The sequence below is a fragment of the Trichosurus vulpecula genome, chromosome 9, assembly GCF_011100635.1.
Source record: "Trichosurus vulpecula isolate mTriVul1 chromosome 9, mTriVul1.pri, whole genome shotgun sequence".
Taxonomy (NCBI): Eukaryota; Metazoa; Chordata; class Mammalia; order Diprotodontia; family Phalangeridae; genus Trichosurus; species Trichosurus vulpecula.
In genome coordinates, this window is record NC_050581.1 from 37,129,404 (window position 1) to 37,146,163 (window position 16,760).

At 39.0% G+C, this 16,760-nt stretch overlaps 1 protein-coding gene across 1 annotated transcript in view; it reads right to left on the reverse strand.

Annotated features, from left to right (window-relative positions):
• Window positions 1-16,760, reverse strand: part of PGM5 (phosphoglucomutase 5) — a 232,538-nt gene that overhangs the window by 26,369 nt on the left and 189,409 nt on the right. The window contains exon 10 of the mRNA XM_036739286.1: window positions 7,763-7,897. Within this exon, the coding sequence (XP_036595181.1) occupies window positions 7,763-7,897 (135 nt within the window). The remainder of the gene's footprint in view (window positions 1-7,762; window positions 7,898-16,760) is intronic.

The window sequence follows — 16,760 nt, forward strand, 5'->3', positions numbered from 1 at the left end:
ACAGTTAATAATCATAACTGTGAAAAAAGTTTTACAGAATATTTCTCTGATAAAGACCTCATTTCTCAAATATATAGAGAACTGAGTCAAATTTAAAAAACTAAGAGCCACTCCTCAGTTGATAAGTGGTCAGTTTTCTGATGAAGTAATCAAAACTAGCTATAATAATGTGAAAAATGCTCTAAATCACTATTGATTAAAGAAATGCAAATTAAAACTCTCTGAACTGCCACCTCATATCTATCAAATTAGCTAATGTGATTGAAAATGAAAATGATAAATGTTGGAGGGGATGTGGGAAAATTGAGACACTAATGCACTGTTGGTGAAGTTGTATACTGATTCAACCATTTTATAGAGCAATCTGGAACTTTGCCCAAAGGGCTATACAACCATGTATGCATGTAACCTTTTGACCAGGCAATATCACTACTAGGTCTGTATCTCAAAAAGATCAAAAACAAAAAGGAAAAGGAGCTATATGTATAAAAATATTTATAGCACCTCTTTTAATGGTGGTAAAGAACTGGAAATTAAGAGGATGTCCACCAATTGAGAAGTGGCTGAACAAGCTGTTGTACATGATTGTGATGGGATACTATTGTGCTATAAGAAATGATGAGCAAGATGCTCTCAAGAAAACCTGAAAAGACTGATGCAAAGTGAAGTGAGTAGAACCAGGAGAACATCGTACATAGTAACCTTAATATTGTACAATGATCAACTGTGAATGACTTAGCTATTCTCAGCAATACAATGATCCAAGACAAGTCTGAAGGACTTACGATGAAAAATGCTCTCCACCTCCAGAGAAGAAACTAAATACAGATTGAGGCATACTTTTTCTTTACTTTCTTTATTTTTCTTGCTGTTGTTGTTTTGGTCTGTGCTTTCTTTCACAACATGACTAACATGGAAATACATGTTGCGTGACTACACATGTATAACCTCTATAAAACTGCTTGCTTTCTCAATGAGGTAAGAGAGGAGGAGGGAGGCAAAATTTTTTAAATGAATGTTAAAATTGTTTTTACATGTAATTGGGGAAAAATAAAACACAAAAAAAGAAAAAGAAAATACCATTGCTTTGAGCTAATTGTATCTACTGGTTAACTGTTGGGGGAAAATGCTGGTTGTGGAATTTGAGCTATAGTCGTAAGAGCCAGGACCATAGGACCTAGAACTACCTAGAACCTAAGGTAGTTCTAGAACCTAAGCCAACTTCTGGGGACCTCCATCATGAGTGTGAATATAAGCTGAGGAAGGGCACAGAGGGAGTGCTACACAGGTAAGAAACAAAATATCAATTTGAAAGAGGCAACACTCCTATGACTGCAATATGAAAAAGCTCTAAATGGAAAGCCAAGATACATACCCATGGGGGAAAATGCACAAATTATTAATTGCATGCTTTCCTTGGTACCATAGGAGATGATTCTGAATCTTATGGGATTATGGGTCACTTACCTCAAACTATTTACGAATACTTATGAGGAACTTACTCTATGATTCAAACCAGTGCTTCTCAAATGCCTTAACACATTCAGAAAAGAAAAAAGATCTGATACCTTTAAGAAAGAAATAGCGTCAAAAGAGAAAATTAACTAGTTAAAATTTAATGTCTGTGAAAAAAAAGCTACCACCGTATGCACAGAGAATGGACTGAATTGGTAGGAACAGTATAATGCAGAAGAAACACAGCTTCCTAATCAATCCTTGTTTAGAAGGTGCTCAACTAAGAGTATATGAATATGCTAAGAGTAGGCACTGGAGCAGCTAGGTGGGGCCATAGGGCATAGAGTGCTGGGCCTGGAGTCAGGAAGACTCATCTTCCCAAGTTCAAATCCAGCCTCAGACACTTCCGAGCTGTATGACCCTGAGTAAGTCACTTTACTCTGCCTCAGTTTCCTCATCTGTGAAATGAGATGGAGAAGGAAATGGCAAACCACTGAAGTATCTTTGCCAAATGGGGTCATGAAGAGTCGGTATGACTGAACAACAACAAGAGAATGTAGAATCACTATGAACACTGACCTTTCCTTCTCTCTCCACTGGAGCATGGAATAAAAAGAAAGATAAAAAGGCTAAAAGAGCAATTTAGGACCCCAGGTCCATAGCAGAGCCGAATTCCACTTCTAGATACTCAAATAATAATTAGAACTGCCACCAGGTCCTTTCTCTTTGGTAAATCTTCTTGCTAAGATACTCCTTTCTTCCAAAAGACAGAGCAGGCAGGAACAACAAGGGAAAATGTTAATAGGCCTCCGAGCACTATAGGGTAATGAAAGTTAAAAATTCAAGTTTAAACAGTGATTGAAACAGTTATGTTTAGAGAAAGAAGACACATACTTGGGCATTCGTATTTCTTTAAATCTTGCTCCAATTTGTAACTTGACTTAGGTGTGTTATGGAAATGGTTAGAAATTAGTATGCAGACTGTTTAAGGAGGTCTATTACTATAGAAGAAAGAACAGTGATTAGAATGTGTGCTTGAAAGATCAAAACTCAGTGAACTATGCCTGGAAGAAGCCTACCTAACCAGCCTATTTAACATAACTCAGGAGCCATCATTCACCTAATACACTGGTAACATAAAGTGCTAATACCCTACTGTCTCTCTTTCAGGGAAGAGCTAAGGGGGAAAGTTTAGATGATGACAGTACCTTATCCTTAGAGAAAGCCCAGAGTGGGGCTGTGGGACAAGTATGTGCTGACAGTTTGGAGGTCATTTAGGGTGCTGTTACCAGAGAAGGCACAAATGGATGTTGGGCTGTATTTCCTGCCATCTCTACGTCTTGTATTATCCTCTTTCCCTTAGTTAGGAGTGAGTTGGGTGGGTGTGAGAGATAGTGCAAAATCTGGGAGGGGGGAATTGGAAAAGGGGTTTCAAGGTGCTTGGCCCTTCCCTGAGCTAAGGAGACTATAGGTATGTAGGGTGACAGGCAGACTACCAAGGTGCTGCTCGATCCCTCTTCTTTCTCTTTTTCTTAATAGAAACCCCACTCCACTCTCCCACTTTTGCCCCCTCACCTACTATTGTGTCCACTGGGAGGGAGAAAGGAAGGACCCAACTTTTTTTTTCATTAAAATACTGCCAAAGATTTTTTTAAAAATAAAACAAAAATGCTTTGCCTGTGTCTATCTATAGGTATATGTGTGCAACAAATCTAAAGGAAGAGGCCTAGAAGAAGAAAACTGGAGAACAGCCACCTGTCTCTAAGCCAACTGCTTTGCTGGACCCAAAAGCAGATGTTGTGTTTTTGGTTTCCCCAGCTGAAATAGTCTATTGACCCAAAGTCAAGGACTTAGTGGCAAGAACTGCTACAATCCTTCTTTCAGGGAAGGCCTGATAACTCCTCTCTTCCCATCCTTCAAGAGATCCCTGACCCAGGCAGAGTTTTCTCCCTATAAGGAATTCCTCATTTATCTCTCTAGTCTTGGAAATTGCTGTATTTCAGCTGTGTGTACCAAGGCAAAGAGTACCAGAGATAGGGTGGGAAATATCAGTCATGAGATTCCCTAAACATTTTAATTGATAAATTACGTATTATATACAGAATAGGAAAACAAACATACTGACAGCTGAGTATAATATAAGTTATTAGTGGATATCTTCATAAGAAATCAAGTATATACACAAAAACCCCTAATAGCAGTTCTATGAGTTTCATCTTCAAGGGACATATATGTGTGTGTATGCCTGCACATATACGATGTATGGTGTGTGTGTATATGTATATATATATGTATATATATACACACATACAAATACATACATACAAATGTATATCTATTTACAACTACATGTTGTATGCAATACAAGATATGTAATATGTTGTAACTATATATTTACAACTGTATGACTAGTAATATTTGGCTCTTGTATTAATATCTTTCTAGTTGCTAATTGGTTAGGCTTTATAACACTGGAATCAGTGTGGTAGGGAGAGAGGGAAAGGGAGAAGGAGAGGAGGGGAAGAGAGAGAGAAAGAGAGAGAGAGTTAGCTAGGGCATTTGTCAAAAAGTACAACTTGGCAACTGTTCTGTAGATAGGGAAAGCTGGGTTTCAATCTAACTTCTGTGATCGTATACGAAACCTGCATAGGTAGAAGGTGTTTCTTTCCCCAGGGAATTCTCTATTTCTCCAAGTGTGGTCTGCCCACACCTGGGGGTCTTCAAGACCTTTTCAGGAGATCCTTGGGGTCAAAATTATTTTCATACTAATACTAAAACATTATTTGCCTAGTAGATTATCCCTCCCTCTTCCAACTATATATGTGTGATGCCAGATTTTCTTCATATACTTCAACCATAACAACATATTGCAACAGACTGGATGTGGAAAGCTGATATGAGAATGCAGCTGTCTTCTCTTAAACTGAGCATTAGAGAGATTTGCAAATAACATGTAAAATAATGCTACTCTGCTCACTAATTTCTTTGTTTTATAAAATGTACTTTTTTATATAGAGGAGCGAGTCAAATTTACAAGAATACAAGTCATTCCACAATTGATAAATGGTCAAAAGATATGAACAGGCAGTTTTCAGAGGAAGAAATTAAAGCTATCCATAGTCATATGAAAAAAAGGCTCTAAATCACTTTTGATTAGAGAGATGCAAATCAAAACAATGCTGAGGTAACACATCACACCTATCAGATTGGCTAACATGACAAAACAGGAAAATGATAAATGTTGGAGAAGATGTGGGAAAACTGGAACACTGTTGCATTGTTGGTGGAGTTGCAAACTGATCCAACCATTCTGGAGAGCAATTTGGAAGTATGCCCGAAGGGCTATAAAAATGTGCATATCCTTTGATCCAGCAGTATCGCTTCTAGGGCTATATCCCAAAGAGATCATAAAAATGGGAAAAGGACCCACACGTACGAAAATATTTATAGCAGCTCTTTTTGTGGTGGCCAAGAACTGGAAAGTGAGGGGATGCCCATCAATTGGGGAATGGCTGAATAAGTTGTGGTATATGAATGTAACGGAATACGATTGTGCTATAAGAAATGATGAGCGGGCAGACTTCGGGAAAACCTGGAAAGACTTATATGAATTGATGCTGAGTAAATGGAGAAGAACCAGGAGAACATTGTACACAGTAACAACCACAGTTTGCAAGGACTGATTTTGATAGATTTAGCCCTTCTCAGCAATCCAAGGACCTAAAACTCTAAAACTTTTCCAAGGACTCATGATGGAAAATGCCATCTACATACAGAGAAAGTACTATAGAGTCGGAATGCAGGGCGAAGCAGATTCTTCTCTCTTTTGCTTTGTTTTGTTTTACTTCTCATGGTTTCTCCCATTTGTTATAATTCTTCTATGCAATATGACTAATGTGAAAATGTGCTTAATAGGAATGTATGTGTACAGCCCATAGTGGATTGCATGCTGTCTTGGGGAAGGAGGGGGAGGGAGGGGGAGAAAATTTAAAACTTATGAATGTTGAATGTTGAGAACTGAAAATAAATCAAATATAAATAAAATGAAGTGTAGGGTTTTTTTTATTTAAAAATACATTGTTTATATTAACATGTGATGAGTTTATCATTGGTATTTTACACAGATTTTTCTCTACTTTGCATTTGCTGCCCTGCCGGGTTTCAACTGCCCCACTCAGAATAAGCTCATCACCTCTAAACTCATCACCATGCTACTGATTCAAGCCTTGATTGACACCACCTCCCACAGCCTCCTTTCCCTCTGATTGGAGGTCTGGAGGGTAGAGTACCAAACTCCTCCCAATGCCTTGTCTTATAGAGGGCAAAAAGTGGACTCAAGTCACTCCACTTTACATTTCTGCCCTTCCTGGTTTCAACTTCACAGTGTAAGAACCCCCTGTCCTGTAACTGACCCCCTTTCCTGCATCCTTTTGTGTTGTCTCCCCCTTTAGAGTATAAGCTCTTGAGGTCAGAGACTGTCTTTCTTTTTATTAATTATACCCTCAATGCTTAGCACAGTGCCTGGTACACAACAGGTACTTAATAAATGTTTATTAAATCTAAAATATTTTAAGATTTATCAGTTTTAATTTCTAATATGGTAAATATTGATAGATGCAACCCACATAAACCAAAGCTTTTTGGTGTCTTCAATACTTTTTAAAAGTGTAAAGGGCTTCCCAAAATCAAAAAGTTTGAGAACCACTACCCTATACCAACAAAATTAGAGGCGTAGTCCCTATTCCTTGTCCCCTATTCCCTAACCCCTATACCAGTGGTGCCAAACTCAAATAGAAATGTGGCCACTAAACCATTCATAAGGATTGCTGCCTGTGTATTTAGACTTAGAAAATCACTTATTACATCTAATTATATTTTTATTTATTTTGTTAAATAATTCCCAATTACATTTGAATCTGGTTCAGGTTGTATTTGAGAGTGTTGCAGGCCAAAGGGGTTAGTGAGGGTTAAGTGTGACACCTCTGCCCTATACCACAGCAGCCATTATCAAAATAAGCACTTGTGCCTAACCCAGGAGGGAAGGTAACTTCTCCAATCAGAACGCTTGGAATGATGGGCTGATCTTATCATTGCTACTAGATGGCTGCAAATGGCCACCATGAGGCAAGGTAGCTTTTATCTTCCAGTCTGGGAATGTTTATTGAACTTTCCAAGGGAAAACTTAAAAATGCTTCCTGGATCAAGAGTACTACCATCCTCCTAATCACTCGTGTATGCAATCTCAGTGTCATCCTGGATTCCTTATTTTTACTTACCTCCCTGTGCCCAATCGGTTGTCCAATTTGTCATTCCTGTCTCTACAACATCCCTTGCATAAATCCCCTCTTTCACATAGCCACCACCCTAGTTCTCTCTTATATCATTGCCATAATTTCCTATTTGATCTTTTGATCTCAAGCTTCTCCTCATACCAATCCATCCTCCACTCAGCTGCCAAAGTGGTTTTCCTAAGGCACAATTCTGATCATGTCATCCCCATACTCAATATACACCAGTGGTTCCTTAATACCTCGAGGATCAAATATAAAATCTTGCCCTTCACAACCTGGCTCCAGCATACCTTTCCAGCCTTCTTTCCATATTACTCCCCTTCACACACTCTAAATCCAGCCATACTGTTCTTCTTGCTGTTCTGTGTATATACAATGCTCCCTCTCTCAACCTTAATGCCTTTGCAATGGCTATCACCCATGCCTGGAATGCTTTACCTCACTCTGCTTCTTGGAATCTCTTGTCTCCTTCAAGACTCTGCTCAAGTGCCATCTGCTATAAGAAATCTTTTTCTGAACCTTCTAGCTGCCAACGTACCTGTGCCCTAAACTACCTAGCATTCATTTCTCATATTTTATTTACATATTTACATGTTTTCTCTCCTTATAAAATATAAGCTTTTAAATTTTTGCCTTTGTATTCCCAATCCTTAGAATACTACATAGTACACACTCAATAAATTCTTACTAATTGATTGATTTGAACCTCAACTTTTCACTCTTCCTCCCCAATATTCATTCAGTCACTTGCAAAACTTGATTGTTACCTTCACAATATCTCTTGCCTTCACCTACCCTCTTCTCTTCACCCACCTTGTCAACACCCTAATTCATTCACATATGTCCTCTTTCCCAGACTAGCACAAACTTCCCCTCCTCACCAAGGGAGAATCAACCAACCAACAAAAACCCCTTAACATGCTTTTGAAATAGCACAAGAACCATGTGACATAAAAAAATCACAGAACTTAGAGCTGGACATATGCCAGATGCCAAGAAACATCTGGCACTGTTACCTGTGGTTCCCTGTCATGGTTGCTTGGGTCCTTCTCATAGCTTTCTGCATAGATCCTGATTGTGGCTCTCACGCCACTGGATGCACTGAGCCTAAATATGAGCCTGGAGGCATTTGAGAAAATGATCCGGAGTCCCTAGGAAAGAGAAAATACAAAACAAGTGAATTAATGAATAAATGCATACACAAAATCAAAACCAGCTGTGGAAACCAACACATAATTATGTTCCCAAAGAAAGTGGAGCTGGTTGTGGACAAAAAAAGACAGGTCTACAATCAATGTGGCCTAGAAGCTACTTAACGTTCTGTACTTCCTCTGAATTCTATTCCTTTTTTGTTTTATTTCACGGAAAGTTAAGGTAGAGGAATAAAATGTACAAACTCTGAAAAGATTATGTTTTCTTGTGATGGGAGAATAAAAAGAAAATGGAGGGAATAATTTGGAATGGCATCTAATAAACATCTGCGTGGTCAAAGTCAATTTATGGTATTGTCACCAAATCGCCCACCATAGGACAATATCCTCCAGTCACAGGAGCTTAAACTTGTTTGTGGAGGGTCAGGTAGATTGATGGTTCTCTGGCTAAATCTGTAGGACACATCATTACTACTCAACCCCCCTTTTAGATGTATTCCGTGTCCTGGAGATTTACAGAACAAAAGTGCAGACCATGCAGATAACTAAAGGAACACAAACGTGACAGATGAGTTCCTAACAACCTTGTCTAAAGGGACACCAACCAAGATTGCACACAAAATTAAAGAAGACAGAAGGGGAAATGGTAAACCACCACAGCTGAGTTGCTGCAAGTTTGGATTTACGTACCCAACCTCCTACATGCTGAACTATGACACTCTAGTCTGTTTAGACTACACCAGCACTCAAAACAATGCAAAGCTTTTCCATATGATTGCTTCTCCTCCTAATTAGGTATGGGTAGAGATTCAGAAGGGTCTTTCCCCCAAATCAGTCAATAGATGTTTAACGGACAATAGTAATAATTAATAATAATAATAATAGCAGCTAACATTTTTATAGTACTTACTACATGCCAGACCCTGCGCTAAGCACTTTACAATCATTATCTCATTTGGCACTTGCAGAAACTCTGGGAGGTTTGATGCTTTTAATACCTCTACTTTAAAGATGAGAAAACTAAAGCAAATAGAGTTTATGTGACCTGTCCAGACATATGGTAATGGTGATTAACAAGTCAACCATGTTAGAGTAACTTAATTTGATGTTAAACTCCTTGCCGCCGCCACCATCATCTCCACTACAACCTTTATTTTTAATTAAATTTAATTTTTTCAATAAACATCTTGTTTCTCTCACTCCCACCTTCCCCCTGACCATTGAAAAAGAAAGAAAAACAAAATCTGGTGTCTAGTCAAGCAAAAACAAATTCCCACATTGACCATGTCCTACCACAAAATATTTCTCAGTCTGCTTTCTGAGTCCTTCACCTCTCTATCAAGAGGTGGCTTACATGATTCATCACAAGTATTCTGGAATCATGGCTGGTCATTGTATTGATTAGAGTTCTTCAGAGTTCAAAGTTGTTTGTTTTTATGATATTGTTGTCATTATATAAATTGTTCTCTTAGTTCTGCTCACTCCACTCTGCATCAGTTCATATAAATCTTTCCGGGTTTCTCTGACATCATCCCCTTTATCATTTCTTACCAGACCATAGTATTCCATCACATTCATATAACATCCATAACTTGTTCAGCCATTCCTCAGTTGATGAGTACCCCTTAATTTCCAGTTCTTACCCACCATAAAAAGCTGCTATAAATATTATTGTACATATGGGTCCTTTTCCTCATTTTTAAAAATCTCCTCTGGGTTTAGCCTTTGTATCTACTGCTTCTCATAAATACACCTCTTTGTCTCTTAGCTGATTCCCACATTCCAGTGAGATGGAGGGGCACAACTGATTGCTCAGTGCCAAAACCTCTGCTGGGTTCTGAAAGGGTCCCTGGACACCTCTTCAGAACTTTGATCCACTCTCATTCTTACCCCAAAGTACTAGTAGTCAATGGAATGGGATCTAAGGGCAAGGTTGCTGCTGGACACCTCTTCAGAACTTTGATCCGCTCTCATTCTTACCCCAAAGTACTAGTAGTCAATGGAATGGGATCTAAGGGCAAGGTTGCTGCTATTTCGCTTTGACCAGTTCTAATTCTGTTTCCTTTATAAATCCCTGTTGTTATTGTTGTTGAGTTATTTGAGCCATGTCTGATTCTTCATGACCCCATTTTGGGGTTTTCTTAGCAAAGATACTGGAGATGTTTGCCATTTCCTTCTTCAGATCATTTTACAGATGAGGCAGATAGGGTTAAGTGACTTGTCCAGGGGCCCTGCCTAAGGCTGTATTTGAACCCATGAAGATGCATCTTCCCGATTCTAAGCCCAATACTCTATCCACTGCACCAACCTACCTATTGATGTTAACTAGCTTTGTGACTTCAAGTCACTTCACAGCTGTGGGACATCTCTTCTCACTTGTAAAATGAAGGCTTTAGAAGACATGATCTGCAAGGCCTCTCCCTGCTCTTAACTTCTATGAATCTTCTCTTTTTTTGTGACTATAATAATACTTAGAATTTATGCTGTGCTTTAAGGTTTAAAAAATTCCTTCCATGGTTATCTCATTTGATTCTCACAACACCTGTGAAGTGGGTGTTATCAGGCATGTGCAGAAGCCAGCTCCAGCCAAGCTCTCAAGAACAAATTGTTAAATTTTTAGTATGAGTATTTATACCTCAGAAATCAGCAAATGCTACAAATCAAGGTTTGATTTACTGTCTTGTTGATTGTCTAAATTTCAGAAAATGATAGAGAAAACACTCATGATGCAGATTAAACTAAAAAACGTGCCCTTGCACAATTTTTCCACCCTGGAGAGCCAGTTAAACATTGATCAGTGCACCAATGCTTATTGTCATCCCCACTGATAGATGGAGAAGACATGACTAAGAGAGATCAAATGACTTGTCCAGGATCACATATCTAGTAAATATCTGAGGCAGGATTCAGACTCAGATGTCCTGGACTCTATGTCCAATACCTTGTCCAGTGTACCACCTAACTGCCTGGGATTCTCTCTGGCTTTCTTTTCTCAGACTTTCCCATTAATACCCAACTTTTTCAATGTGACTCTCCAATGCCTAGTAGACCTATCTCAGTCCCACTGGATCATTGTCATCTGAAAGACACCATAGGCATCCTTTCATTCAATTTATTCAGGCCATGAATCAGCGAATGGCTGGTGACTGAAACCTAATCACACATGATTGGGTTGATATTGAGTGGCCTTAGGTTTTTTACCTATAAAATAGAGACAAGAGCAGTCATACTAACTCATAAGGTTGTTGGGAGGATCAAACATAAGATAGATTATTCAGCTGTATGGTAAAGAATGGAGACCATCTTCTATCTATACTTTATATTACCTCCTCTACCCCACCCAAGCATGAGGGTAGTCCTCAGCACAGTCCTTGATAAACTTCTGCGGAATGAATGAACAAAATATTGTAAGATGAGACTAATAAAAAGAGAGCATTGTTCACATGTGAGTTGAAATCTTTCTGTTTGCTTTTCTCTTCTTTTTGGCTATTTAATGAGAATAGTTGGCTGAGTCTATGATGAGAACCGTATTCTAATGGGATTCCTCAAAGGGAGAAAACAATATGGGGAAAGGAATGAGGCCAGGAAAATACAAAGGTCTCGGGGGTGAAGGAGTCAATTACTTTAAAAGACAGCTGACCAAGGGCTGTATATCAGGCCCTTAAGTCCCCGTGTCCTTCATACTGAAGCCTATCAACGATGAAAGAAACTTGGGCATTCAGCTTTGGACCCAGAGGAAGCAATGTTCTTGCAGGTTCCAATCACGCAGGACGTTTGTTTATGCCAGGAAGAACTGCTGAGAGGAAGGCACATAGAGTCCAGAGGGATGGAACCTTGGTGAGAGAATAGATCCTAGTCCCTTGGAGGGACACGGGACAATAAAACCAAACACTTAAGAGCCAATAATGAGAATAATCATTTTAACAATAATTTTGTGTCCATTTTAAAAATAGAGTTTGCTCTTTGGTCCATTGTATATACTGAAAGTATACTATAGAGAGCTTTAAGGTTTGTAAAGCATTTTACACATTATCTCGTTTGATCCTCAAAACAATCCAATGAAGTAGGTTCTATTATTATGACCATTTTAGAGATGAGGAAATGGAGACACAAAGAGGTTAAATTTCCACTTGCCCCAGTCACATAGCTGGAAAGTGTCAGAGCTGGGATTTGAACTCGGTTCTTGCTGATTCCAAGTCTCACACTAAACCTACTATGACACCTACCTCCCTCTTTGTCAGCAGTTCTTAACCTTGGATCCCTTTAGCAATCTGATGGAGTAACACTACTGTGATTACTGACTATGTTCATAATTGAAGGAAATGCTAAATTTAAATTAGAGATAGCAAAAATAAAGATGTAACATTTTTTCCCATCCAGGTTCATGAACCCTCTCAAATGTATCCATGGACTCCAGGTTAAGAAGCCCTGATCTATGTGGAACTGACATGTATAAGAGAGGGAAACATGCACCGCAGGCCAACAAAAGCCCAAGCGCCAATTGAGGGAACTGGGAAATTTTCCAGTATAAATATGTGAATGATATTAGTAAGAAACTCATGCTTTCATCAGCCCTCCTGCTGCAATCACCACCAGCAGCTGTCTGCATAGGTAATATGACTTGAGGAGGCCAGAAAAGCCACAGTGAACAAATAGCTGAACTTTATATATCATTTTAAGGTTGACAAAAGCACTTTACAAACAGTCACTCAACCAATCTTTATGAGGGTCTACTATGTGCCAGGGCACTGATTACTCTGAGTGGTCGGTATTAGCAGTGAAAATTTATATTTCAAGTGTATTATATATCATGATGTCCAGTCTTGTCCCTGAAGAAGTAAACAGAAAACACATCTCCCTCTTTTTGTTGGAGAGAGAACTATGGGTGCAAAAGACTGCACTCTGTCAGATGCCTATTTGTCAGATGCATATTCTCATCATTGCTTTTGATGGGCTGGTTTTCTTGTTACAAGGGAAGATTCAATAGGCAGGTGGGTTGAGGATATATCCAGAAATGGCTGTTTCCCCCCAAGAAAACAAATATCAATAAAACTTTTTTTAGCCGATAGCAATTTAATTTATTTTTAGTTTTCAACATTCATTTCCACAAGATTTTGAGTTACAAAAAAAAAAGATTTTCAGTTACAAATTTTCTCTCCATTTTTACCCTCCCCCCACCCCAAGATGGCATGTATTCTGATTGCCCCTTTCCCCAGTCTGCCCTCCCTTCTATCACCCCACTGCTCCCCCATCCCTTTTCCCCTTTCCCCTTACTTTCTTGTAGGGCAAGACAGATTTCTATACCTCACTGCTTGTATATCTTACTTCCCAGTTGCATGTAAAAACAATTTTTTTAACATTTGTTTTTAGAACTTTGAGTTCCAAATTCTTCAATAAAACTTTAAAAGAAATACAAAGGATCATTCAAGTCACTGTTCAAGAACCTTCTATTTGAATAGACTGTAAGGTCCTCAAAGGGCAGAGACAATTTTGTCTTTTCTTTTCTTGGCGAGACATTCACTTCAGTTGTTTCTCAGTCATGTCCAGCTCTTTCCATTTGGGGTTTTCTTAGCAGAGATACTGGAATAGTTTGCCATTTCTCTTCCACCTCATTTTACAGATGAGGAAACTGAGGCAAACAGGGTAAAGTGACTTACCCAGAGTCGCACAGCTAGTAAGTGTCTGAGGCCAGATTTGAATTCCGGAAGATGAGTCTTCTTAACTCTAGGCCTGGCACACTATCCACTCTCTCAGGGAGCTTCCTGGCACATAGTAGGTACTTTAAAAATGCTTATTAATTTGAATTAAATTAAACCGGATGCTTTTCAGTGGTCAGAAGATGTTAAACTCATTACAGACTCAAAACATTAGATCCAAATTCCTTATGACCTTCCCTGCAACTTAATATTTTCCCACACAGTTTTCTCTTTTAGAATTATAAAGACATAAATAGTGTTCTCCCATATATGGACTTCCTGTTGAAGAAGCTCTGTCCCCTGAAACATCTGATAAAGTAATTTCCAATAAATATCCCACAAGTACTCACATACCACCTCCTCCCTAATATCTTAGCATAGTACCTTAAATGTAGTTGGTGCCCAACAAATATTTTATGAGCTGATATGGAGCAAAACTCATATGTTAATCAGGGTAGGAAGCTGGGCATGTCTCTGGAGCATGAAATTTTGCCAGATTTTTTTTTTCTTGTTTTTGTTTGAAGAATGAAAAACATATTTTTTACCAGGCAAGAAAGGAGGATTCATGAGCTAACCAAAGTCATTGTTATAATCATGACAATTGTCTGATCCAGATCCAAAGATAGTGTCCATCCCAGAGGAAAATGGGACAAGACACTGAACCAGGTTTAATTATGTCATATATACACATACGTGTATATAGAAAATACATACATGCATGCCTATATATGTCACATATACACACATATATACCTACACATGCATGACATATGTATTAGAAGCAAACGTAGAATAAAGCAAATTTGGGGAAGAGTGAATTGTGAGTGGGACTTTTTAGAGATGCAAGTGAATTTGAATCCTCTTGTTCAGGAGTTCTAAGCCCTTTTTGTATCATGGACCCCTTTGGCAGTCTGGTGAAGTCTATGAACCCTTCTAAGAACAATGTTTTTGTTGCCCTCACTCATAATTGAAGGAAATGCTCAATTTCAGCTTGTGGTTAATGAAAACAAAGATTTAATTTTTTCCATCTAAATTCGCAAACCCCTGAAATCTATCTACAGACCACTGTGGGAGGAAGGAGGGCGTCTAGGAACCCAGCTGAAGAACACATCCCCTCATTTTATGGATGAGGAGACTTGAGACAGGTCAGCAACATCGGTTATAAGGGCAGAGCTGGGATTCAAATTCTGGTCTTCCAGAGGTAGCTACGTATTGCGGTGGGCAGAGTGCCAGGCCTGGATTCAGGAAGACTTGCATTCAAATTTGGCCTCAGACACTTACTAGCTGCATAACCCTGGGCAAGTCACTTAACCTCTATTTGCCTCAGTTTCCTCAACTGTAAAGTGGGGATACCTTCCAGGCCTGTCGTGAGGATCAAATGAGATAATTATTATTAAGGCACTTCACACAGTGCCTGGCACGTAGTAGGGATTATATAAATAACGTATTCCTTTCCCACTTAATACAAAACCATCACCATTTCCTTGATGGCCTTATTTCATATATTATCTCCCGCAGGACATCCCAATAATATGTCTATAAAGCACAAAGGGAAAAATATTGCTATATGACATGTGAACTATATTTCATATGAGGAAAACAAACAATGTCTTAAGGATACTATAAAAGGCTTGGATTAAGCTGACACATCCTCCAGTGAAAAGACTGCCCAGAACTATCCGTTCACCTTGATTTATATCGCAGAGTTAACCATGGGCTCTTTCTTGTTCAGAACTTATTTAAAGCAAGCCTCTTAAAAGAACCCACATTACAAAAATATTTATGGCAGCTTTTTTTTTCTGGTGGCAAAAAAATTGGAAACTGAGGGGTCGTCCCTGAACTGGGGAATGGCTACATAAGCTATGGTACGTGAATGTGATAGAATACTATTGTGCTATAAGAAATGATGAGGGGATGGTTTCAGAAAAACCTGGGAAGATTTGTATAAACAGATGCAAAGTTAAGTGAGCAGAACAATTTATTCAGTAATAGCAATATTGTAAAGATAATCGATTTTGAAAGATTTGGTAACTCTGATCACCACAATGACCAATCACAATTCCAAAGGACTCATGATAAACAATGCAGTTAAGCTTCAGTTAGAGAGCTGATGAACTTGGACTGCAGATTGTGACATATGTGTACGCACAAACATATATACATGTATGTGCACATGTATACATATGCACAGAGAGATAGCTATACATATTTTGGACACAACTAGTGTGGGAATTTATTTTGCATGACTTTTGAAATGGGTTTTATTTTTCAAAGGGTAGAAGAGGGGGAGGGGAAGGGAGCGAATTGGAACTAAAAATAAAAATAAAATTGTATTATATATATGCATATATATGTGTGTGTGTGTGTGTATACCTATGTATCTATCTATATCTATCTATATATAGATATAGATATATATCAAGACAGAGAGAAGGGGGGAAAGAGAAAGAAAAAGGGAGAGAGGGAAGGAAAAGAGAGGGAGAAAGGGAAGGAGAGGGGAGAGAGAAAGGGAGGGAGCAAAGGAGAGAGAGAGAGAAAGAGAGGAAGAGAGACAGAGAGATAGAGACAAGAGAGAGACAGAGAGACAAAGAGACAGAGACAGAGAGAGACAAAGAGAGACAAGACAGAGAGAGACTTTTCCAGATTATTTCTTGGTCTTTTCTACAGTTCAACACTGCAAAGATATCAGACCTTAACCTATAAACCTGAATTGAGGCCAAAATGTCTGCCCCAAAGTCCACACATCTAGTGCTGGAGCCCCAGAGGCCATCTTGTCTAACACCTTCATTTTACAGCGGAGGAACCTGGGGCAGAGGGAAGTAAAGTGATTTACCCAAGGATACAGAGATTGCAAGCATTATTGGTCAGTCAGTCAATAAACATTTATCAAATGCCTATTATGTGCCAGGCATTGCTGCTAAACCCTGGGGATACATAAAAAGGCAAAAGACAGCCCCTGCCCTACTGTCTTCTGTCTTCAGGACCAGTGCTCTTTCCAACGTCCCACGTCACCTCCTAAGGTCACAATAAGCCTTCATTCAGTGGCTACTGCAGCAATATTCCATAATAACTCCTCTCAGGAGCCTAAAATCCAGGAGCCTTCGCTCATGGAGAAACTAAAAATCAAGTTAGGCACAACGGGCCACCCATTCCAATTTCTCATCTGG